Genomic DNA, 26628 nt, shown 5'->3' on the forward strand with positions numbered 1-26628 from the left:
GTCAATTATTCTGCTTATACCACAGTTAAACATTGCTCTGGTGGTTATTTTAAGACAGGTCAGGTGTGCTTTTAACAGAAAAATAATTAACACCCATGAAACATTTCTCAACCAATCAGAATAAAGCATTCAACAGGCCTGTGGTATATATATATATATATATATATATATATATATATATATATATATATATATATATATATACACATACATACATACACACACTCACCTAAAGGATTATTAGGAACACCATACTAATACTGTGTTTGACCCCCTTTCGCCTTCAGAACTGCTTTAATTCTATGTGGCATTGATTCAACAAGGTGCTGAAAGCATTCTTTAGGAATTTTGGCCCATATTGATAGAATAGCATATTGCAGTTGGTGGAGATTTGTGGGATGCACATCCAGGGCACAAAGCTCCCTTCCACCTCATCCCAAATACGCTCTATTGGTTTGAGATCTGGTGACTATGGGGGCCATTTTAACTCATTGTCTTGTTTAAGAAACCAATTTGGAATGATTCGAGCTTTGTGACATGGTGCATTATCCTGCTGGAAGTATCCATCAGAGGATGGGTACATGGTGGTCATAAAGGGATGGACATGGTCAGAAACAATGCTCAGGTAGGCCGTAGCATTTAAATGATGCCCAATTGGAACTAAAGGGCCTAAAGTGTGCCAAGAAAACATCCCCCACAACATTACACCACCAGCCTGCACAGTAGTAACAAGACATGATGGATTCATGTTCTCATTCTGTTTACGTCGAAACCATATGAATGTCTCAAGAGAAGTCTAGACTTATCAGACCAGGTAACGTTTTTCCAATCTTTAACTGTCAAATTTTGGTGAGCTCATGCAAATTGTAGCCTCTTTTTCCTATTTGTAGTGGAGATGGGTAATACCAGGTGGGGTCTTCTGCTGTTGTAGCCCATCCACCTCAAGATTGTGCGTGTTGTGGCTTCACAAATGCTTTGCTTGCATGCCTCTGTTGTAATGGGTGTTTTTTTCAGTCAAAGTTTCTCTTCTATCAGCTTGAATCAGTCAGACCATTGTCCTCTGACCTCTAGCATCAACAAAGCATTACCGCCCACAGGACTGCCGCATACTGGATGTTTTTCCCTTTTCATTAGTGATGTTAGGTTCTTGAACGAATCATTCTTTTAAGCCGGTTCTCAGGCGTAAATGCGCGATCCGCGATTGAAACTTTGACCACAAACATTACTAACTTGTGAATGAAAGGCAATAAATCAGCTATGGCTTCACAAAAACAACTTTTTATTTGAATGTTTTAATGTATTGACACAAACAACTTTATTTGAATGTTTCATTGATAAAAGTAGTTAGAAAATAAATGCGTAGTGATGTCATTTCTTGATGACGTCAGGAACCGTTGAATCGGCCTTTTGAACTGGTTCAATGAGCCAAACTGTCCGAAAAGAGCTGGCTCGCGGAAATGAATCGGACTTTGCATCACTACTTTCACACCATTCTTTGTAAACCCTAGAAATGGTTGTGCGTGATCCCAGTAACTGAGCAGCTGTCTTGACCAGCATTACACCCCTAAATGCATTGAAGCAACTGCCATGTGATTGGTTGATTAGATAATTGCATTAATGATTAATTGAACAGGTGTTCCTAATAATCCTTTAGGTGAGTGTATACAGACACAGACACACACACACACAGGGGAAAATAAGTATTTGACACATCAACATTTTTATTTGTAAGAGGATTTCTACGTGGGCTATGGACACAAAATTTCCACCAGATGTAGCCATCAAGCCAAACATTGAATTCATACAAAGAAATCAGAGCATTCAAGTATACAAGTTGAGTTATAATAAATAAAGTGAAATGACACAGGTAATAAGTATTAACATGAAGAGAACAAGGTGCAAAATTGCATAGAAAGCCAGATCATCACCTGAAATCTGTCAGTATTGAGAGAAAAACCTTACCCCCATCAGTACTAATTGATATCAGCTGCTTTAGTCCAAAGAATGGGCCAAAATTACTCCTGAGCAATGCAGACGACTGGTCTGTCCATACAAGAGGCGTCTAGAAGCTGTAATCACCAACAAAGGCTTTTCTACAATGTATTAAATAAAGTGTGTTCAATACTTATTCCCTGTGTCATTTCACTTTATGTATTATGACTAGGGGTGTAATGATTAACCGTGCAAATGCACGTTTTATCAATGAATGAATTTGAATTAATTATGGTGAAATCCCGGCCCATCCGAAAGCCAGGGGGCACTCTCATGCAGAAACTCCCTTTGTGCCACAGAAAAAGTAGCATTACAAATGCTATTCCATGAAATGTCTACAGGAATATTTATATTGCTGTTCTTCAAATTGTTTAAGGTATTTTCATGATAATAAAGAATATTTTGAATGATTTTTATTTAAGGAGTGTTGGTTTTTTAAATGCACGTTATAAACGAATCTGACACATAATGATTTTAGATTGATAAGGACTTCCTACTGACCAAATGCCGCAGTACATGCACAAGCTGTGCGTGAAACAAAGAATTGCAGCCTTGCGATTCAGAATCGATTTCAGACAGGCATTTTTAATGGGACACGCAAATTAATTGTTACATCCCTAATTATGACTCAACTTGTATACTTAAATGTTCTGATTTCTTTTTATGAATTTAATATTTGGCTTGATGGCTACATCTGTTGAAAATTTTGTGTCAATAGCCCACTTAGAAATCCCCTTACTGATAAAAATGCTGATGTGTCAAATACTTATTTTCCCCGCTGTATGTGAACGTTTTCCTGTGACGGTAATTTCTTACTACTTTAAAACAGCTTGAATGTAACTGTACACCCTATCCTATTTTAATATACGTATGTGGATCCATAAATATAGGAACTAATCCTGCTGACCATAGATATATATGTAAATAGATGCTACATTCGGGCAGTTTTAGACACATCGTTTGGATTTACAATGCATATGTAAGCCGCACATTTGCAACACTATTTTTGCGCTGATGTTAACAGACTAGAGCATTCACACTGCATGTGTGAGCATCACAGAAGTAGAGTTAAAGCTGTTGTGCTGCACTTATTTTAGCACGAGTCTAATCAGTTTCCATCCATATCTATGACTCAGAATGCTTGATCCACTTGTTGAACTGTGTTTGATTGGTGCTTTGTGACGTAGGAAACTGAGGCGATTACAAATAGTAGTTTTGAGTCTTTGAAAAACTCAAATTTTATAGCGAAAATACTTTGCTGTTAATGATGAATTAGTGCATGGGCATATTAAAAACGCCTCATAGAGATATAAAAAACTATTAAAACTTGATTTTCACCACAGGGTTTTAAAGTTATTGCACTGAAATACATAATATGACTATATCTGTGGTGTTTATGGATTCAATGTGAGTGGGAAATCCTCTTCTTAGTCTCTAGGTCTAGGAAAAATGCTAAAGGTTAATGCTCATTCACTGAAGTAGTGCCCATGAAGTGGGTAATTATTTATCGGCAATGTAATTAGGGCCCGAGCACCGAGGAGCCAGAATGGCCTGCACCGAAAGGTGCGAAGCCCTATTGGTTTTGCTCCGATTTATTATTATTATTATTATTATTATTTAACACTTTTGGGCATTTTGGGTGCCTAAACATACTCGAAAACTCTTGGAATTTGGCACAGACGTCAAGGGCGTGGCACTGGGGCTCTGTAGTGCCCCCTGTAATGCAAAAACAAACATTGTTGCACAGATCGAGCAAACATGTACGCAAATGTAAGAAAGTTGGTACACATATAGATCTCATCGACCCGAACAACTTTCGCCCTCTAACCTTTTAGCTCCGCCCAACAGTTAAGTCAGCTATTTTGTATTGTTTCAAAAATGCATGCGGTGAACTTTTAAATACTCCTCCTAGGGGATTCATGCGAATGACACCAAACGTGGTGATCATGATGCAGAGACATTGTACTTGTTAAATTGCGAAGGGATTTTTGATATCTCAAACGGTTCTGCCATGGCGAGGCGACAAATTTATGGCGAATTCAGAGAAACAGGAAGTGTCTAATATCTAAGGCAAAAAATGTCTTATTGTGATGCCATGCGGGGTGTTTGTTCGTCTGAAGATTCCGATCGCATCGATGTGCCTATTGTGATTCCCAGGTATAGCGCCACCACCAGGCGCCAGGAAGTGTGTCAGTCACAAAGCTGGATTTTTTTGACAGTTCCATGCTATGTTCTTTTAAATACTCCTTCTAGAAAAATCATGCAATTGACACCAAAAGTGGTCAACATGATGCTGAGACATTGTAGATGATAAATTGTGAAGGGATTTTTGATATCTCAAGCGCTGTTCCCATGGCAACGCGTCAAACTTTACTTTCATTTTAAAGGCATATTTAAGCCTTTCAGTTGACGCCGATGTTTTTTTAAATATTCCTTCTAGAAAAATCATGCAATTTACACCAAAAGGGGTCAACATGATGCTGAGATATTGTAGATGATAAATTGTGAAGAGATTTTTGATATCTCGAACTCTGTTCCCATGGCAACGTGTCAAACTTTACTTTCATTTTTACACATATTTAAGACTGACAGTTACATGCTGTGAACTTTTAAATACTTCATCTATGGGATTCATGCGATTTACACCATAAGGGGTCAACGTGATGCTGAGACATTTTAGACTCTAAATTGCGAAGGAATTTTTGACACCTCGAACACTGTTTCCATGACAACGTGTCAAACTTTACTTTTATTTCAGGCTTATTTAAGGCTCTTGGCGTGCTTAGAGTAACTTGACATTGGCACACACATCAGAGTTGTTGGCTGTTCAGTGTTGACAAAAAGGTCAGATAAAGGCGTGTCTATTTAGTGGCTCACTAGCCCCCCCGTTTGTCTAAAATGTGGGGTTTCTTTTACCTACAGTCGCCAAATGGGTCAGTAACAACATTAAAAAGCCCCACTGATATTTACCCACTTGATGCCCTTGCCCACCGTGCATCGTTTTCTCGGACGCACCGTGTAGCGGTAAAAAAAACTTGCGAGGGCCCGCCATTGCTGCTTGCAGCTATATTTATGTTTTGTAATCAAAATTTATAAATACTGTTCACCTTCCAAAATGTTTTTCTATCGAGAATATTAACAGGTTGATCCGGTGAATTAGGTGTTAATTCAGTGAGACATGGAAAACCTTCTGGGGGGTTGGATGAGGACTACAGTTAATTATATAATAATTTATATAATATTGTCTTTATGGTTTTCTACCTGAGCTCTCCTGGAAGCTGACAAAAAACCCATCAAAATTCTTGTAACCATCAGAAACAAACAGAATGTGGAGAGAATCGCCAGTGCTTTTAATTGGAGGAGGTCTCTCATTTCCACAGTAGCGACCAATTACACGCGAGTTCAAGCTGTCTCCATCCCTTACTTCCACATAGTCATACTGACAGCTGTAATCAAACTCCACGCTCAGCATCAGGAACCTGTGTGAGAGAGAATGAAACAATGGCCTATAGTTTAAACTCCCATGCAACAATAATTTGTTTTCAAATATTGTCAGTTATCCCTCCATTTTCCCCTATTTGACGTTTCTATTTTTATTTCTAATATTTTTTATTAAACATTTAATACAATGTCTAATTCAATGACACTCGGTTTCTCATTAGTTGGTGTTCATGTTTTTTTAAACAAACGCTGCTTTGTTTTCTGCTTAAAATGTTTTCCTGGCTCTAAAACACTGTGACACAAAACACTGTAACACTAACATATTAAATTGCTGTTGGACATTTTGAGTTGGAAAGATTTTTCTGATTTGTTTTGGAAATAAACACAAACTCGGCACTGAGGATTTCTGGAGCACACTAGGTCCATCCTTCTGTCAACAATTCAATACACTTTAGAGAGATCACATTTTTATTTCAATGTGTGACTTCATTATTGTTTTTTGATAATAGCTGAGGCACTTTCATTAGGTCTTGGTCTAAAGATGTTGATATCCCTTAATAAAAACGCAGGTGGATTTTTGGCTTTCTGTGTTATTTGTCATACTGCCATGCAAAGGCAAAAGGCCTTTGGTTTTGGCAAAAATTAATTATTGATATTTTTGGGATATTCAAGCCTATTTTATTATGTGGATAAGTATTGTGAAATAGTAAGTATTTTTTTAGTTATCTATTTATTTAAGAAAATAATGGGTTGTCTTTAACATTGACTTTCAACAGTCCAGAAGAAACCAAGGCGAACACTGCAACACCAGTTAGCGCTCTTTGACTTTGTTTTGGAACGCTCAAATTGAGTTTGAGAGTTCTGCCTTTGCTGCCATAACTTGCTAGCAATAAATAATCATGAATAAACATAATTTTTTCTTTCTTTTCATAATTCATATTTATCACTTCGTGCATAGACTTACTCTTTGTACAGGGCCTCATGAATTTGTTAGCATTAAGCCTAGCCCCTATTCATTCCTTAGGATCCAAACAGGGATGAATTTAGAATGTTTTATCTATTTAAAGACTGTTACATGAGTAGTTACATGAGTAAGTATGGTTGCACAAAATAAAACGTGGCAATTTTTTAAGCGGATAAAAAATGAAAACTATTGTATGGTGAAAAAGCACTAAGTTTGCGAAACTTCGACCTCAGGCCCAGTATTATTGATGGAAGTTTGGGCGAGAGGGGGAATTGTCAGGAGTGATGATGTTACTGCGCCCCGAGGTCGCAAACAAAGTGCTCTTCCACCATAAAATATATTTCTCATTTTTTACTCACTTAAAAAATTTGCCACGTTTTATTTTGTACCACCACACCTACTCGAAAAAACTGTGGTGTTTTCCTTTAACTGCCTTTTGCCTATGCGTGACATCTCACGTTTTGAAGACAATACAAAGGCAGTATACAGTAGGTATCAAAAATCAAGTTTTAAGCTCAAGATTTTTTATGTAAATAATATTTTTTACTACACCATATAATTGCCAGATTTCCAGTGTCTTGTCTATAAATAATTTGGCTGGACAACTAAACATCTTTAAAGTAATTTTTCTCACACTCTAGCGAGTTAAGGTCTTTACAAAGGCAAAAGAAGTATAAATAACAGCACTCGCATCAGTTATATATTATATATTTGTTGAATATCTGTTATAGTCACAGATAAATTGATCCTTTTTGTCCTTAAATGCCTTCATTAGTAGCATGACTAAAGCAGCATTTTTTTCAACTGTTCTGAATTTCTATTTTAGTACAAAAGATGCTGAAACACTGGTACATGCTTTTGTAACCTGTCATGCCTTGATTATTGTGCCTCAATCATGCCTTGATAATTGTAATTAATTATTTTATGGACTAATAGCGCAGTCTATTTCCCAATTTCAATATATTGTCATATCACCCCTACTCATATCACCCCTATACTTTTTTTATCTTCACTGGCTATCTGTGCTTTTTCGTATTACCTTTAAAGTCCTTCTGATTACCTTTAAAACACTCAATGCTCGCTCCTATTTTTCTGACTTACTCTTTTCCTATATTCCTCCTCATTCACGTCGATCTTCTGAGTGCAAGCTTCTTTGTGTACTCAGATTCCACCTATTGTCAATGAGCGGCAGGTCTTTCTCTGTTATTGCTCCTAAACTTACTCATGTAACTCACTGCCCCTGGCTCTTAGGACAATAAACTTCAGGAAGTCTAAACTCAAAACGTATATGTTTAGTTAGTACTACCGGTCATAATGTATCTGTTATTTACTCTTTGTAAGTTGGTCTTAATTCTTCTGCTTTTGAACTCTTGTGATATTCAACTGCAATCCCCTATGCCTTAGACTGTGGCAAATGTCTACTGGCCATTTCTGTGTTCTCTTTATTTGTAATTGTTTGATCTATTATAACTGTCATTATAAAAGTTTTCTTACGCATGAAAAGGCACCATAGAAATTAAATATTTTATTATTATTATTATAAATATCACATTATGGTTACCTAGCAAAGGCATCACTAGGCCCCTTTTAAGTGGGCTTTAGCCCCCCCCCCCCCAATCTCTGACCAGCCCCCCTAAAAAAACAAAAAATATATATTGCATCTTTACACAAATTCACCCTTACAGAAAAGTCACATGAATTGTGTGTGAATCCCATGTGAAACACAGGTGAAATCAGTGTGGTAACATGATGTCCCCATGTGATCACATTAAAAAAATTGTCACCATATTATGTAGATGTGATCACATGGGTTTCACATGGGATTCACACAAAAATTTTCCAAAAGCACACATTTCACATGTGAAATTGATGTTGCTCACAGATATTGTCCCTGATTAAGAGGCAAAAATAAATGTAGCTGATCTGTAGAGAAGACAGAGTTAATGGGATCTTTCTCTCAAGAGAAACCAGAAAGCATTTCAAAAGCATTGTTCAAAGCATTTTATCAAAAGCACTATTCGGACGGGATTAGTTTTCCAAACAACGTTTGAGTTTCAACGTGTCCCCCAGGACATCTGTGATTTTATGTACCGATTCGGACGGGATTAAAGTGATGCAGGCTATTCCAGAGATGGGAGTGTCTGTTTCATGCATTTGGGTGTTGCGGAAGAGCACGTGCTCTGGATACGTGTGTTTGTAATGTTTAATATTTTGCTTTAAATGTAAAATTATGACAGAACATGTAATTTATTAATTTAATTTTAACAAATCAACATAAAATATACAAATCCTACTAAAGTAACGTTAGCCTACGTGTTTTATATAACTGTCGAAGCGCTCTCTGGCTGAATCCATGTTGTGCCTCCATCTTTGAAATACATTCGCCGACGAGGCACATTCCTGAAATTCAAGCTCCGCCTTTCGCGCTTTCAGACTACACTCACGCTGGCCGCTAGCTGAAGCCTCCGGAGGTTGCATGTGTAGGCGGTATACGTCATCAAGACAGTCTTATTTCAGAATATTAACAATTATAAAGCTGACAATTATTCTTAGTTAATTGTAAATTGATGTATGCTTATGACTTGCGAATGTAATGCTCAGTTAATTTAAATAAACCAGGCTTGATGACATATGCAGCCTGCGACCTGCGTAGCTGAATCCTTCGGATTTTACAACAGCCGCACACCGTGATGAACCTGCAATCTAATGCTTTAATTTGAAAGCCTGTTGAAGACATATTCACGAGGACATTAAAACAAGTCGCCAAGTAAGCGAAACAGGGATTTTAAACGACAATGCGACAGGAAAACATCAAGACCAAAGTCAATATTGGAGTTAGTTTTCCAAGATGGGACTCAAGGGAGACAGAAGTTGCACTTTATATCTTCTCCACAGGTAATTCAGCATATTCGTTTTCATCTATACAGTCTATGTTGTAAACTTGAAGTTTTATAGTTCCTTGGCTAACTATAGCATGGTTATGCAGTTAGTGTAAACACGCATGTGGTTTAATGTGTTCGAACAGCCACACGCCGTCTCTCCACCCATTTATGTAATCTGAGGTACTGAGATAAATGTTTTTCATCTTTTCTGACCTCTAGCACAAACACACGGTGACAGTCCTATTTTTAGCCTTTCATTGATAAAACGGCACTGATCTGCGCGTCTTTCGTTTCATTTTACAAGCGTGTGAAAGTTAAGCGATCTTATTTCACCAATATCAGAGAAAGCTCTTTCATATACACGGACATGTAACGTTTACTTAAAACATAAGCATTGGACTCTGACATAATTAGTTCGCGTCCATTTAAACCCGTCATTACTCCCGGAGAGGGACTCGTCCACAGACGAGAGAGAAGCGGTCGAAAATGGACAAAAAGAGACGGATTTAAACACCAAGTGTAAACGTAATGTGTCTCTCTCGTCCACTTGTGATCTGATCGAAAAACACATCTTAATACCATGCCTCTGTGATATTTTTCCTCGCGTCGATGAAAAAGGAGTGTCTAAGCTACGTTTATGGTTGCTTTTTGTATGTGATTTTAAGCGGACATATCATGACAATCAGACTTTTTCCATGTTAAACATAAATCTGTGTGCTTTGATGGATCACAGGCAAAGGACATTGCAAATTGTTCATTTTTTTCATTGCTTTTGCTTTGTAGCTACTGGAAGCCATGTTAACCTTGGCATGACACGGCTGGGCCACCGTACGAGTTAAAACGCATTCCGAATGGGGGGGCTAGAAAGTAATATTCAGTTGGTTGTCATATAGACTTTCACCGCTAGATGGGAGTAGATCTTGCACAGTGGAGCTTTAATGATATAACAGTGGCCAGTCCTAACAGTGTTTGATATTCAGCTCGTCTTGATTTAATTATTTTATTTTGCCGAATGCGTAAAAACATCCATATCTGAATGAACAGGACTCAGGAAATACAATATACGCGCATTAGTAAGACCCTACGGCAGATCACGTTGGCCAAAACATGAAATGAACTGCGTTTTCAAAAGATATTGCGGGCAAACACAGACATTTGCATCTGGACGGGATTACATTTCTCAGAGGACCTCTGAGTTTGGCGAAAAACAGTAGGTAAAATTTTCTCAGAGGTCCCCCTGTAAAACTAATCCCTTCCGAATAGGGCTAAAGAGGCGGTTCATTTTATTTAAACAAAATGCCATTTTACAATTCTCACCTTAGATCAATGGTAAATGGCTGGTCCACTCTCAGTGTCCATTCACAGCGGGCGTTGGTTGGGTAACTCTCTAGCCCCAGGTGACCCTGCCTCCTATGAATCACCCCTCCACATGCTCAAAAAGGAGTCAGTGAAATAATTTTGTCAAATTAAGAGAGTTGAAATCTGCATTGATGGAGGTTAAAAAGGTTTTCCATATAATGAATAAATGTTTACAGAGGTGAAGCCATGGGTTTTTGTAATGTTTGGTTTGAGGTCAGCTTAGTATGGTGGCCCTGAAGTGCAAACCACAACAACAAATTACTAAACAACAACAACAAATAAAAAAAACCACAACAAAATAAAAAACCATAACAAAATAAAAAACACAACAGCAAGTTAAAAAAACACTACAACAAATTAAAAAACACTACAACAAAATAAAAAACCATAACAAAATAGAAAACACAACAGCAAGTTAAAAAACACTACAACAAATTAAAAAACACTACAACAAAATAAAAAACCATAACAAAATAAAAAAACACAACAGCAAGTTAAAAAAACACTACAACAAATTAAAAAACACTACAACAAAATAAAAAACAACTACAAAATAAAAAACACTACAACAAATGAAAAAACACAACGACAAATTAAAAAACACAACAGCAAATAAAAAACAACGATATTAACCTACCGGAAGAGGTAGGTACCAGTGGGCATAGACATTATATACGTAGACACCTCATGACGTGCTGGAACGCATCAAGCGTCTGCGCCATATTGGATGGGTCTCCTCACTGTACGCTAGCACCAGAGTCAATCGGAGTTAACAGAAGAAAGCAACTATGCCCGTATTTTGTGCAGCTTACGGTTGCAATAACCGGCGCAGTATTGATTCCAGTTCAGCAGGAACTGTTACTCTCTCTCATGATCTCTTGCTGTTTTTTCTTCACATTTGAAGGTTTCCCAGTGATACAGGCATAAGGAGGCAATGGGAAGTTGCTATAAAACGGGAGGGTTTTTTTATTACAGAGTCGTCAAAGGTCTAGCAAAGAGTATAGAAGAACAAGAGGGGGAACTCTGATTCGTTTTTGGCCTCAGCCACTAGATGGCGCTTCAGAAGCGCGGCCGCCATTGTGGAATGAAAATTCTCACACCCAATTCATTCACAAATCATTCATATTAAAATCAATTTAATACCTAATTACATAAAATACCTAATTACGTAAAAATTACATAAAAATTGTGTACATTTTAAGTAAAAGTAAAAAAGTAGATGTTTAATGTACTTAAATATTAAAGGAACAGTTTGTAAAAAAAAATATATTAATTAATCATAAAATGGCCCTTATACGTCACTAGACATTAAGAAATCATTTTCATTTCAAATACTTATATTACTGACAACAGTGGTCTGGCCAGGATATTGGCCTCTTCTGGTAGGTTAATGTAGTTGTGTTTTTTAATTTGTAGTTGTGTTTTTTTAATTTGCTGTTGTGTTTTTTATTTTGTTACGGTTTTTTATTTTCTTGTAGTGTTTTTTGATTTGTTGTAGTGTTTTTTAGCTTGCTGTTGTGTTTTTTATTTTGTTATGTTTTTTTATTTTGCTGTATTGTTTTTTAATTTAAAGCAACACTATGTAGTTTTTTTTACCTTTAAATAATGTCTCTAAAATTATTTCAGTGATAGAACAACTTTTAACTGGACAAATTGTACTGTTGCTGCAACCTGAGCAGCCTCCTAGCTGCTACAAGCACACTCTGAAAGTGGCGGTGGAGGGTAGGAAACACAGCCCCGCCCCTCCCCCTGCCTGCAGAAGAGTGTCTGATACCAGGCACTGTTGCACTTTTCAACCACATGGGGGAGCTTTAAGTCATTTTTAAATGGAAACTACATAGTGTTGCTTTAAGGTTTTTAACGTGACCTCAAATCTCTTATGAACACACGTAGTTTATAACGTTTGTAATGAAATGTTTTCGAAGAAAACCCATTGCGTTGCCTCAGAAAACATTTACCTTTATAGATTTTTTTAAGCATGCGTGTGCTTTTTGTATCTTTATACAATCCAATACAATTATAAAGCTGAAAAGAGTCAGGATATTAATTACATCAGCCTGATCTCACAGGAATTTATACGTTTTTTACAAGTCATATGAATATGAAAAAATTATTTGAAAAACTACAACATTGAAACCCCACCCCTAAACCAAAAAGCAATTAAAGCAAATTTTTCGAAAACATATGAATGTGGTCATACAAATTAATAAAATTAGCCACCTCATAAAATATTTACGAATTGCCATGAGATTGTGGTATTTTAACACAGTCTCACCCCATTTCGTCAATATTTGACGACACTTGACCATTCGTCATATGTTGACGTGAAGGGTATACCTTTCGCGTCATTTTTTGACGAACTGGGGACTTCAATACTATTACGTCCGTTGCATTCTCTTTCCTATTTTATTACCATTTGCGCGTCGGTTTAGGGTTAGATTACGCAAAATTAAACAGTGTACGCGAAATTAAACAGTGTACGCGAAATTAAACAGTTGTCACCTGGCATTGGGGTTAGAAACAGTTGTCACCTGGCGTTGGGGTTAGAGTTAGGTTTGGGTAGGGATGTCATTATGTAAGTCTAACCCTAAACCGACGCGCAAATGGTAATAAAATAGGAAAGAAGATGCAACGGACGTAATAGTATTGAAGTCCCCAGTTCGTCAAAAAATGACGCGAAAGGTATACCCTTCACGTCAACATATGACGAATGGTCAAGTGTCGTCAAATATTGACGAAATGGGGTGAGACTGGGTTGGGTATTTATAACCGACTGTGATTTTTTCATTTCTTAGGAGCCTTTAATATTTCTTAATAATGCAGGGATTCTCAGTCCTGGATGTGAAAAGCCACTGTGCTGTAGAGTTTAGTTCAAATGTTAATAATGCTCAGATAGTGAGTATATCTGCAGGCACTGTGGATAATCTGTGGGTTGGGGAATAAAAAAATTACGCTTGATTAATTGCAGGTGAGTTGCAGGTAGATGATATAAATCATTACTTATGCAAATATTAACCGCACACTATAAATATGAATGTGTTTAAAATGTATTTTTAATCAGGCAAGACCGACATTGATTTGCAGACTCTTAATTTAAAAAAATATTCGCAACATGGTGGGGTCTATTTCTTAAAGTGCCCATATTATGCCTGCTTTTCCACAAGTTAAATAGGTGTATGAGTTCTATAAAACGGCCATTCCCAAACAGTCGTCCGCGGACCACTAGTTGTCCGTGGGGGTACTGCAGGTGGTCCGTGTAAAGGCAAAATAAGAATATATATATATTAAGAATATGCAGTGTTGTGCCTGAACAAGCTCAATGAACGAAAGTTCGTGAACTCGTTCATATTTTGGGCGAACGTGAACTGAACGTACTGTATTACTGCCTAATGAACGTTACTGTGAACTCATTCATTCTAGTGCCTGTGAACGGCACGCTCTCTCAGTTTAACGTCGTTCAATAGGGTGCCAGATTTCTATATTCTTCCAGGCGAAAACCCGACTAAAACACACTGTAAACAGGCCTTAATGTGTAGCGGAAAAAACACCCAATCTGGCAACACCGCCACCAGTCAGTGTTCACCAGTCACGCTGCATGCGTCATCAAAACAACACAGACGCTGCTGAAATTTCTGCCACGCCACTCAAATAGTTTAACATTAAATAACATCATATTTGTCCTAAATCGTTAACGATTAACATAGGCTGCTAACGCATATTCAGGATCTTGAAATAGACTCTGACTAAGCTCACGCTATTTAATGTGCACGTGTGGTGTGCAATACCTGCGAGTTGCCATACAGGCAATGCCTCGCAGCACTTCTCGCCCGGGGTGCGACGCCCACCCGACTAGCCTTTCAAGGTATGTGCAAGCTAATACAAAAATTAAAAGACAGTCAGTGCTAATGTTAACCCTGGTTGGATAAGGATTTAAAGTTGGATATGAAGATGAAATCTGACGCATTTAGCTTCAGTGTTAAAACTGATAAAATAATTGCTTTCTGTGATGGTTCTATATGGGCTATAATGGCAATCATTTAAAAAAAAATATGGGAAAAAATAACTATAAATTAGTTCATTTTTGGAACTGTGAACTAGTTCAACATTTTCAAATATGAACTATGAACTGAACTAGTTCATTTTAATATTTGTGAATTGTGAACTAAACTAGTTCATGTAGAAAGTGAACTTTCCCAACACTGAGAATATGTATATAAATAATACTGCTATAAGGTTAAAAAACCTGTTGTACTGATGTGATGACCATTTATAGTTTTAGTGCTAGTAAGACTATTTAGATGTGCAGATTAATTCAGGACTTTGTGTAGACATATTTTATAATGAGTATTATGAGGTGGGCCACGGAAATTCTTGATTACAAATAGTGGTCCACACACACAAAAAGTTTGAAAACCCCTGCTATAAAACATGTTTCAGACGTTGTTTGCTCGAAATAGCTTGTAGGAAAAGATTCTTATCCATCTCTAGTAGCCTCTGTTTCAGTGCCTTTTTAAATTGTGCTGTTAAGGTGGTCATTACATATTTATGAGCTGCTGCTCCTTTGGCCACAACCCGCTACTAACTTCATGTGTGCACACGCAATGGTATCGCTCAAGCAGTACAGACCATATACTGTATATTATTATATATTATTATTAGCGGTTTAGGTATTATTTGGCCAAAAAACAAATCAAGCAAAAAAGTATCACTAATAAGTATACTCCAGGAGAACAAACTCATTACACATAATGATTGGCTTCAAGAGTAAATTGTGATGTGATGCAGCAGTCTCAACAATACACATTGTTTTGCTCTGGACAACGCTAACATATTTCCATTTATAAAACATTTTCAAACGCATTCTTTTCGCAAATTACAGAAATTTAGACCCGGTGGGGGATGTTTGCTGTTTGTGGACACCATGCTAATTGCTAGAACCTAGCGGGAGGTCCGCCGTATCTTGGGAAAGTGATAGAGACTCAGGGGTAGGCTCGTCGGAAAGGCCCGGTCTTGGTTAGTTTGGCAAAACACTTTTAGTTTGGCAAAACACTATTACTTGGTCAGTTAGTTCATGTAGAATTGTAAAATAAAGCAGTTAAATATTACTTTTAACTTTCAAAAAGTACGGTAGCTGGTCACTGGCTTTGCAGAAGAAACCAATACTAGCATAGCGGTCAGCCACCTCATTCTCAATGGCAAGTGACTGCTAAAACACACAAACAAGTTCACCCTCTCGACGTGCACCAATTCGTGGGCGGGATGACGTCAGTTTTTTAACCCTGCTAATAATAACTATATGGCCTACTGTCTACAAACATTAATAATATTACATTACTATACATCGTTTAAATGGTCTACGGGTTTAGCATCAGTGTACTGTCTCTGTTTTGAGATACAGATGCTCTAGCATCATAAAGGTAGTGTTTTGTGACAGAAGTCCAGATGACAACCAGCAGAATATAAACGTGACTTCTTACCTTTGTGTTGATATAATGATCACGAGTCGAATCCAGTCTGTTTCAGATGTGTGAATAACCTATGAAAACCGTCTAATAGAAAACATCCAATAACCATTTTTGTCCACAAATGCATATATTCCGTGAAACATAGACATATACTCTGTTGTTTACATCAGATTTCACATGAACGTCTTGTAATAGAATATAATATACACTCCCTGACAAAAGTCTTGTCGCTTATCTATTTTGTAGAAACACCTGCTTATTATCCTGACTTTTAAATAATCAATTGGTGTTAGAAATAGCTCATATGAAAAGCTAAAACCCTCCCAAATGATGTTTAATGCACTGAAATGAATTAGTTTCACAAATTTTTTATCATTTAATCAAGACAGAGAGGTCAAATTTTGGCAAGACAAAAGTTTTGTCGCCTATACAAAAATTGAACAAAATATTTCAGCAAATTAAGTAGTGGTGCTGTGAGATTGAACAAAATATTTCAGCAAATTAAGTAGTGGTGCTTTCATGAGCTTGAAGGACTGCATCCATGGGGTTTGGCAAGGATTCATACAATGTATAGATGAAGTCATCAGGAATAGCAAAAAAAGCAGTCTTGCCTGCCTCCCAGAACTCATCAATATTCTTTGGTTTCGTCTTCCATGCTTCCTCTTTCATCCTACCCCACATATGCTCAATGATGTTCATGTCTGTTGACTGGGCTGGCCAATCCTGGAGCATCTTGATCTTCTTCGCCTTGAGGAAGTATGCGATGGAGCACCATCCTGCTGCAGAATTTGGCCTCTTTTATGGTTGGGAATACAAGAGGTAGCTAAGATTTCTTGGTATTTTAGACTATTGATGTTGCCTTCCACCCTGCAGATCTCTTACACACCCCCATACTGGATGTAACCAGACCATGATTTTTCCGCCAACAAACTTCACTGTTTTCAGGGTGAATCTCGGATCCATGCGGGCTCCAGTAGGTCTCCTGCAATATTTTTATACACACCTGAGACCTAATTTATCCATTATTAGTCACAGATGAAGGTCATATAACTAGGCGACAACACTTCTGTCTTTGCAAAAATTGACTCAGTGGGCTTTACCAAGCTGTGAATATTAGAATACCTTTTGACAGTTTCATTTTGCACTGAAACATTATTTCAAAAGCTGTTGGGATTAAAATGAGGCATTTCTTGAAAACAAGTCTTGATTAGAAATATATTTTAGCAGCACTTCAGGTCAATTTGTACACAAGCGACAAGACTTTTGTCAGGGAGTGTACAATTTGAGGACTATTTAAATCGTAACACTGTATATGAGATTACACTTTAGGTTCCGGACCGGTAAACACATAAACAGGCGTTAAAATTTTGTTTTTAAACGTAGGTGGGAGTATAATACATACTATCCAAACAGCGCTGTCAAAAATTTTGACTTGCTCCTTCCTCAAACGACTTAGACAGAACGTATAGCCAATTAGATAACGAATCCAACGGTGTGGAAACTGCATTTTATGTGGTAACATAAGGATTAGGGGTGGGACAAAAAAAAATCGATTCTTAGATGAATCGCGATTCGGACGTGGCCAATTCTGAAATTGATTCACAAATGTCAAGAATCGATTCTTAAATGTTAGTTTACAAAATAAAAACATGACGTTATCAGAACCAAAAGGCGGAACTCAACTGGGGGAGCGGTGCTGCACACGGACAACTTAAGAGAGTGTGAACTGCACGAGCGCATAGCGGAGCTTACAAGAGCAGAAGAGAAACAAAATAAAATCTAGAACAGCCCTGTTTGACTCATTCTAAACTGCAAGAAAACAAGATACACTTTGGGATAGTATTTCTCTGCCTTTTCTCTGTTCAGTAAGCGGCAGGGAGAAACAGCGCATTTAATTTAATGACTCTGACTGCACTGAAAAAAATTATTAATTGAATTTAATATTTTTTTTTAGGTAAGTAGTTGAAATCAATTTATTTAAGCTACATTTTCCCCTAGTTTGTTATTCAGTCGGTGGGTGCACTGCATTATATAAATACAGTAATACTGCCAAAATCACTGTGTATAATGATGATGCTAGACGCTTAATGTTAATAATAATAATAATATTTCCTTACATTTATATAGCGCTTTTCTCAGTACTCAAAGCGCTTTACATATGAACGGGGGAATCTCCTCAACCTTAGTTAGTTCGTGGAAGTTAATGATGGTTTACATATAGAATTAATATGTCACGTTTAATTACTGTTTTTACTGGTTTTAATGTCTTATAACAGAAACAGGACATATATGTGTATAAGAATGACATTATTTATCCCTTAGTTGCATTTAAGTACAGTATATGACAGTTTATAGACTAGCAAAAGCGCAAACATTAACCTGGCTTTGAGAGCACATGTGACGTAATGACGTCACAGATTTGCAAATTAGTACGTCAAGAATCAATTCTAAATCGAATCGGGACCCTAAGAATCGATTCATGAGGGTCAAAGCGATTCCCACCCCTAATAAGGATAAATAATAATAAGAACGAACGTGTATGCGTGTTAACCAAATACTTTATTTAATTTCCGTGTGACATGAAAACAATATGTAGGATATCAACAATGACAACAATAGGGAATGTGAAGGTACGTCATGCAGTATTGCATTATGGGACGTGGGTGCCATATTTAGAGGCACAGCCGACCGCTATGCCAATTTAATTGTGGGTGTGTTAAGCTAAAACAAAGTAAAATTGAAGAAGAAAGGAAATAAAATGAGACGTTGAAAGAAAAAAAGAAGGCACCATATCGGGAGAAACTAAATGCTACTGCCAAAAAACTTTATTGGACAAACTGTCCGAGATAAACAATATAGATCCATATGATTTAGCAGCCCAAGACTGGATTACGGATCCAGACACACTACCTCCACTCACATATCTGGTCAATTACCTTGTTTTTGGATTGAATGCATCCACTTTGCAGGAGTTTAAGAGCTATAAATCCATCCAGCTCCTAGTAAGATGGCACTTCTTTCTGAGTTTTTGACGGTTGGCAAACCAGCTAAAAGATATATGCATTTACTTAATGTATAAATAGCTACGTATCTTAATGATTCTATAAAATTTATTCTTTCTCTGTTGTTTTCTGTGCAATGAATCAACACATGTTCATAAGATGGTACTTCTGTTTCTGGCAAAGTTACTGAAACTAACTAAATATTCAGCTAATGTTATGTTATTTTAAAGAGTCATAAGCAGTGGGTTTGAGCAGTTGCATTTAATAAAAAAAATATTTGTTATAATCGTCAAAATTGTCTAAAGATTTATTTTTGTAACTCATGTGGTTATGTTGATTAGAAATTAATGAATACATAATTTACATTTATCGATTCATTAGTTTGACAGTGTTAGCATAAAAACAAGACAATTTAAGGGGTTCTGCTTTTATTAATCACAAATTACTGAATGCCTGAAAATGCAGCGAACACACTCTCGCTGATGCAGGGATGTTTTGAAAAGTAAAAGTTTTTCTCCTGATTGCGGCAGGCAAACCATGCGATCTGGCGTCTTTTCGTCAGCTCCTCCACCGGCTTCCCTTGTTGTTTTTTCCAAGAATGAAAGCTGAAAAACGTATTCCGTTGTTCAGTTTCCTCCCTGAACGATCGTGTGACCTGCTATGGCAGTTCTTGATGGAGCAGTACTGACCAAACATATCAACGTTTATTAAAATCTCGACAGAAAATCCAAAAACAACCTACAACACACAAACTCAAATCCAGCTAGATAGGGAACAATCCTGCAAATATGGCGGAGGACTCACCTCCACATTCCCTATATGTAGGATATCAACGAAGTGACTGTTATAGCTACCTGGTGGGTGGAGACCTGGGTAGTGGGGTGGTGGGCGGGAAAATACAAATGGAATGTGACAACAAGGCATGTGATGTCACAACAGAGCTGATTTTGAAATCTGAGACTCAAGGCAGAGGACATTCAGAAACCTGTATCTCACTCAAAAGAGCATAGATGTATTTTTTTCCAAGTTTGTATGCGTGTGGAAGCACCAGAGACACAAAAGAACACCACAAACCCCAGAAAAAGTGAGTTTTTCAAAATATGGGCACTATAAAGCAGAAATGCAGGCGAAATAAATTTGAGATGAAATTAAAAAAAGTGATCATAAAAAGAAAAACAAAAGGAAGGTAAGAAAAATACTGTGTGGCAGGGTTTAAGCAAAGTGTTCACAGATATGAATGTTTATTTTAAAGTACCCAGATGTCACAGGCGCGGATTGAATCTTGGCATAGCCAAGGCCATAAGGGATCAATCTATGGATCCTTGGTATCAGGGGAAACAAAAGGCACATTTGGAGGCTGCATGTAAAGGAGCCTTTGAATTGGGACAGGCTTCGTTGGGTCTCGGTGATGCATTGGCCTTTAAATACAGCCTTCGATGGAGGCAGCCATTGATTTGGAGTACACCCATAGATGTTTGATTTGTCCCCTCTCAGTAGTTTTTGAACTTGCTTAATTGAATAATATTAAAATTACTTATGGTAGGGCTGCCTTATTATTTAGGCTACTGTATTTGCACTAAATTGGAAATTATATATTTGAAAAATACAATAAATTGCAAGGCTGCAAAGAACAGTGCAGCAGACTTATTTAGGCTACGGAGGATTTAATTATTTTATTTTAATATAGTTAGTCGTAAACTAAAGTGGGCCGGTCTAAGGCATGAAACCCCAGGGCTGGAAATGAGTCCCACTTCAGCCCTGGTTTAATATATAATGTTCATTTAAAAGCAGCATAAGCTCAGCTATTATGTTACATATGTTTAATGTCACTTAATTTGCTGTTGAATGATCTATTGATGGTGTCATCATGCTTAAAACTTTGTGCTCCTGTAGAACTCAGTGGTAGAGCATTGCATTAGCAGCTCAAAAAGGTCATTTGTTCAAACCCAGGAAACACACAAGAAATCTACCTTGTAATGCAGTGTAAGTTGCTTTTGATAAAAGTGTCTGCCAATACATAAATGTAAATGTAAGAATTAGAATAATTGTAATGTGATGAACGGGCGCAGATTTCTAAGTCCGAGAAAATTTTGGTGAGGGTGGGTGACATCTTTGAAACAGTGGATTTGAGTGACATTTAAGCTGATCCATGCATCTCTATCGAAGGCTGATCAAGCACACATGAAAAATCTAACTAAAGCTCTCAGGTTTACTTGTAATGGACATCAACACTCAACAGGACAATGGCCCTCCAGGACTGCCCACTCCAATTTGGTTGTGCAGGAAAGAACAAGCGTTTCAGTGTTGTACAACAATGACAACAACAACAACTGTGATTTAATGCCACGATATTGGTGTAGTGTGGTCTAAACTTACATGTAGCAGCAGCTTTTACTGTAAGCCACTCTACGACACGGATACGAGTACGACTGCATATGAAAGAGCATAGCAGAGCCGCTCATAGCAGCGCATGTGTATTGTAATTAGGCCTGGCAAACTCGATTCCTTTTAAGGATCCGGGTTATTGTGAGTCACTCACTTAAGTGATCCGGGTTGTGTGATTCACTTGAGTCATTTGAGTCAGTATTGCTAAATTGCCAAGGAAACTCAGTACAGACCCACTTGTAACCGGCTGATCCACGCGACTCGAGATTCTCAGAGCCGGAAACATTGCAGACTCGCAGACCATGGACATGAGACTCGCTCTACAGATCCCACTAACCGGCTGATTCGCGTGGATCAGCCGGAGCCGGTTAGTGGATCTATGGAGCGACTGAAGTCTCCTCAAAAGCAAATCCATAACAAAAGCCTTTCACTTCTGAAATAACATGCTTATAGGTTTTAGGTTTGGTGTGTATGGTCGACCATTTAAAAAAGAAGCCTAATAACAATAGCATAATAATATAGAGAAAATATAGAAAAGAACTGTCCTGCTTATGTAGCCCCCAGAGTCGGAGAGACAGTTCGCGCAGATCAGCCGGTTACGGATCAGCCGGCGGATCAGCTGGTTACGGATCAGCTGGTTACGGATCAGTCGGTTACGAGTTGAGAGACTCTCGAGTCAGAGCAGATTCGCATGTCTCTCGAGTCCGCATTGTTTCCGGCTCTGAGTGAGAATCTCGGGTCAGTTCGCGGCTCGCGCGGATCCACAGGTCTCTCGAGTTTGCAATGTTTCCGGCTCTGAGTGAGAATCTCGGGTCAGTTCTCACGCAGATCAGCCGGTTACGAGTGGATCTGTAGTGCGAGCGAAGTCTCATCAATAATGTTGAAAGAGGTTTGTGTGTGTGGTGGCACTGTTTATGGTTTTACATTGAATTGTAGTAGGACTCAACTGATCCGGGTTAATGACACTAGAGACTCGCGACTCATGAGTTAATTTAAAGATCCGGGTTAAAGATCCGAGTGAGTCGCGACTCGAACAGGTCTAATTGTAATGCCTGTTTCAAACCATACATCGGCATGCATCTGAACGAATGACAACTGATTCATACTGCACGTTGCAGCAAAGCAGAAGCAGAGTGCATTTTTCCAGTATGCATGTTAACAAATAAGTGGACTTACACCGGACGCTGAAGCAGCTCGGTAGTGGTTTTGGCATTGAGTCTTAGCAGCTCTAGTTTAATTAATGTGCCAGTACAAGGTTGAAGGATAATTTGAAAAACTTTTTAGTTGACAAAAAAAGTATATATTGCAAATAATAAGCATGTATTTGTAGAGTAGTATGATTACATTTAATATACACTAATTATGCAACCGGCCCTTCATTACCAGTTGCATATGTCAGATTTTGTCAATTTAATGGTGAAGCAATAGATCAAAGATTCCAAATGATGGAAGGTTTGCAAAGAAATTTCATGCTCCCTTGTAAACATTTTTTTTTTGTATTTTCAAAATACAAAAATACAGTAGTTTATTTTCATACATGTTATGGATGCTGTATTTTGAAGTTTATTTTGATACACTTAAAACTAAGGTATTTGATATTTTATTTTCAAATACATTTCGATGCATCTTTGCCCAACCCTGCTTGCTTCTACCATTGTTGTTATTGCTATCTGTTATTATTGATACAAAAATTGTGTCATAGCACAATCATTAATTAATATTTAAAGTAAGCAAAGACTTATCCAAAACTTTCATGTTCAAAAACAAGACATTCCTAGAAGCATGTAAAACATGTTATTCCTCTGAATACAGCAGATTGTTAAAGAACTTACTTAAACAATCCCCACCAGACCATCCTGGCCGGCACTCTGCACAGTACTGCCCTTTCACAAAAAAGTCATCCATTGGGCCCCAGGTGCCATTGTTACAGCGCTTGCAGTTTTCATATATGCTGCAGCCTTAAGTGGATAGTAAAAAAAATAAAAAGAGGCATTAAAGAAAGTGAAGGAAATGGAGGTAAATGAATAGCAGTAAAAAGCATATAAAGATTCTCAAATTGAATGCAGAAAGCATTACTAAAAGTATTTACAGACAAAAAATAGTCCTTTTAAAAGAAAAGTATTGTAAAATCCAGTTTTCACCTGCTGTAAATATATATCCCTAAAATGATATATAAATACAATTTTATATCACACATAGCTTAACTAATGGTTAAGGTCTGTTGTCCAAAATTCCACTGACACATCAATGCAACTCACCAATGAACTGATAAGATGCTCTATGATGTATTCATATGATATGGTCAAGATTTGGAACTACAAACATTGTTCAAATAATAACTGGGGAAGAACATCAATGCACTGAAGTCCTTTTCTGTAACAATTTTTATTAATCTTATCTTTGGTAAGAGTTTGTGATTGGCTTTCAGTTTGCCACCATATTTGATTTGTCACATAATAAAACAAATCCGTGTGGAATACATTAAATTATGATTTTAACTAAACTAACCGTAAGAATAAAGTATTATTATTTAAACAATGATTTATGTTAACATACGTACAGTTCAAACTTCAACCACTCCAATGTTCAACCCTACACCCTTGGCCACAACCCCACAAACCAAACCCCACCATCCTTACCAGGGTGTATTATGCAGGGATCACATTCATTTATGATGTTACGGCAGCATGGCACTGCATAACCAACAGGGGTCCCTTGAAGAGGACATTTACAGTGGATGACCTCATATTCACAGCATCCCCTGCACATTACGCTCCACTCTGGCCCCGGACAGTAGTTATACAAGAACCTGTAATCTATCAAACAACAAGCATTATCATAGGAAATACATACTGTTTGCACATGATGTTTATCAAAAGATACTGACATCATGGATTGGTAATCAATCTACATTTAAGGCATCTGAGGCTCTTATTGTCACGAACCGCACACACACAAAAGAGGTAAGATCCAAGTGCAGTTTATTAGGGTAATCCATGATCATAATCCAGCCAGGCAAAATGTCATACACGGTAAACAATCCATACACAAAAAATCAAGACAAGAAACAAAACAAGAACAGAACTCCAAAAGGCAGGGTGACATGGAAACAAGGACTCCGTGACAAGAACTGAACAGACAGGGTACATATATACAGGTGGTGATGAGTGCCCAATGGTCTACAGCTGTGAAGAGTAATCAGTGGCTAATGAGCTGCTGTCAGGTGAAAACACTAAACATCACACACACACACCAAACACAGTTCAAGGCTATGTTTACACGTGGGCGGTTATTTTCATAAACGGACATTTCAACCTCTCCTGTTTCAAAAATAATATCGTGCACACATGTCAGTTTTCAGAAAAGTGTTTATTTACACGTACCCGTGCATATATGCCGTCAAGAGAAGCTCAAGCCCACGTAAGCCAATCACCGGCTGCGCTGGTGGTGACGCGAACTGGTTCTTCATGTTGGAGGGAGGAGTTGTTGCAGTAGGTGATCGATGACGTCAAAGTACCGCGAGAGCGAGTTGAGGAATCATACATAGAGGTCTAATTTCGAATCGCTCTCGCGGTACTTTGACATCATCCGTTGCAGTGCCGCATGAAGTCAAACACGCATAAAATTGCTGACCTCAGAGCACTCGTCTCTGCTCCTTGACATAATGGAGCAGCTGTATTTGCAAATACAAACACACGAAACGAGTTTGCACGAACATAAATGTGATCTTGGAAGCATTCAGAGTAGCAGTCACATGTAAACATAGGTCACACTTTTGACGTAGGTGCGAGCTCTGGCGCATACTCTGTGACGTTGCCTGCTTAAACATCCGTTTGTCTCACTTTACATGCAACCGTGCAACCGAAGATTTTCAAGATCTCCACTCTGGCCGGAGTTCTTAGAAACAATCGGTTTCGGGCTATGTTTACACGTGGGCGGTTATTTTCATAAACGGACATTTCAACCTCTCCGGTTTCAAAAATAATATCGTGCACACATGTCAGTTTTCAGAAAAGTGTTTATTTACACGTACCCGTGCATATATGCCGTCAAGAGAAGCTCAAGCCCACGTAAGCCAATCACCGGCAGCGCTGGTGGTGACGCGAACTGGTTCTTCATGTTGGAGGGAGGAGTTGTTGCAGTAGGTGATCGATGACGTCAAAGTACCGCGAGAGCGAGTTGAGGAATCATACGTAGAGGTATAATTTCGAGTCGCTCTCGCGGTACTTTGACATCATCCGTTGCAGCGCCGCATGAAGTCAAACACGCGTAAAATTGCTGACCTCAGAGCACTCGTCTCTGCTCCTCGACATAATGGAGCAGCTGTATTTGCAAATACAAACACACGAAACGAGTTTGCAAGAACATAAATGTGATCTTGGAACCGTTCAGAGTAGCAGTCACATGTAAACATGGGTCGCACTTTTGACGTAGGTGCGAGCTCTGGCGCATACTCTGTGACGTTGCCTGCTTAAACATCCGTTTGTCTCACTTTACATGCAACCGTGCAACCGAAGATTTTCAAGATCTCCACTCTGGCCGGAGTTCTTAGAAACAATCGGTTTCAGAGGCGAGTTCTCCGTTTGCGTGTAAACGAGGGGCACAAACGAAGGTAAATCTCTCAATTTTTAAAAATAACCATGTACGTGTAAACAGAGCCTCAGAGGCGAGTTCTCCGTTTGCTTGTAAACGAGGGGCACAAACGAAGGTAAATCTCTCAGTTTTTAAAAATAACCATGCACGTGTAAACAGAGCCTAACACTGTGACACTTATATTACTAACAGCCAACCAGTTGCAGAAATCACAGACCAAATTCACGACAGAGCAGTTTCCCAGACAGGGTTTAGATTAATCTACGACTTAACCTCAGTTATATTAGGACATTTAAGAATTTTTTACAAATATACCTTACAAAAACTACTGGTGAGCATCTTGAGACAAAATTATGGCAAGGATATATGAGGATATGTGAGTGCAAATTGTTTTTAAATTAAGACACCTCAAACATGCATTTTTAGTCTGGGACTAGGACTGGGACTGTCTGGGAAAGCACCCCTACATTTGAATATATACATAAATTGATGTAAAAGGTTCACACTGTCAGGTATGGTAGTGCAACAGGATCTTTTTTTAGATA

General features: G+C 38.0%; 1 protein-coding gene across 8 annotated transcripts in view; it reads right to left on the minus strand.

The window, feature by feature from the left end:
• The window catches only part of pamr1b (peptidase domain containing associated with muscle regeneration 1b), a 205704-nt gene that overhangs the window by 129344 nt on the left and 49732 nt on the right, over positions 1–26628 (minus strand). For 4 of the 8 annotated variants that reach the window (XM_065297993.2, XM_065297991.2, XM_073813228.1 and 1 more), the window contains 4 exons: positions 24130–24306; positions 23323–23448; positions 10597–10711; positions 5254–5471 (listed from right to left, as the gene is read on the minus strand). In XM_065297993.2, coding sequence (XP_065154065.2) covers positions 5254–5471; positions 10597–10711; positions 23323–23448; positions 24130–24306 — 636 coding nt within the window. Of the gene's footprint in view, positions 1–5253; positions 5472–10596; positions 10712–23322; positions 23449–24129; positions 24307–26628 lie in introns of those variants that run through there. The other 4 variants (XM_065297996.2, XM_065297995.2, XM_065297997.2 and 1 more) reach the window with 3 other exon arrangements.

Source organism: Paramisgurnus dabryanus, chromosome 23 (genome assembly GCF_030506205.2).
Source record: "Paramisgurnus dabryanus chromosome 23, PD_genome_1.1, whole genome shotgun sequence".
In the NCBI taxonomy this organism is placed as follows: Eukaryota; Metazoa; Chordata; class Actinopteri; order Cypriniformes; family Cobitidae; genus Paramisgurnus; species Paramisgurnus dabryanus.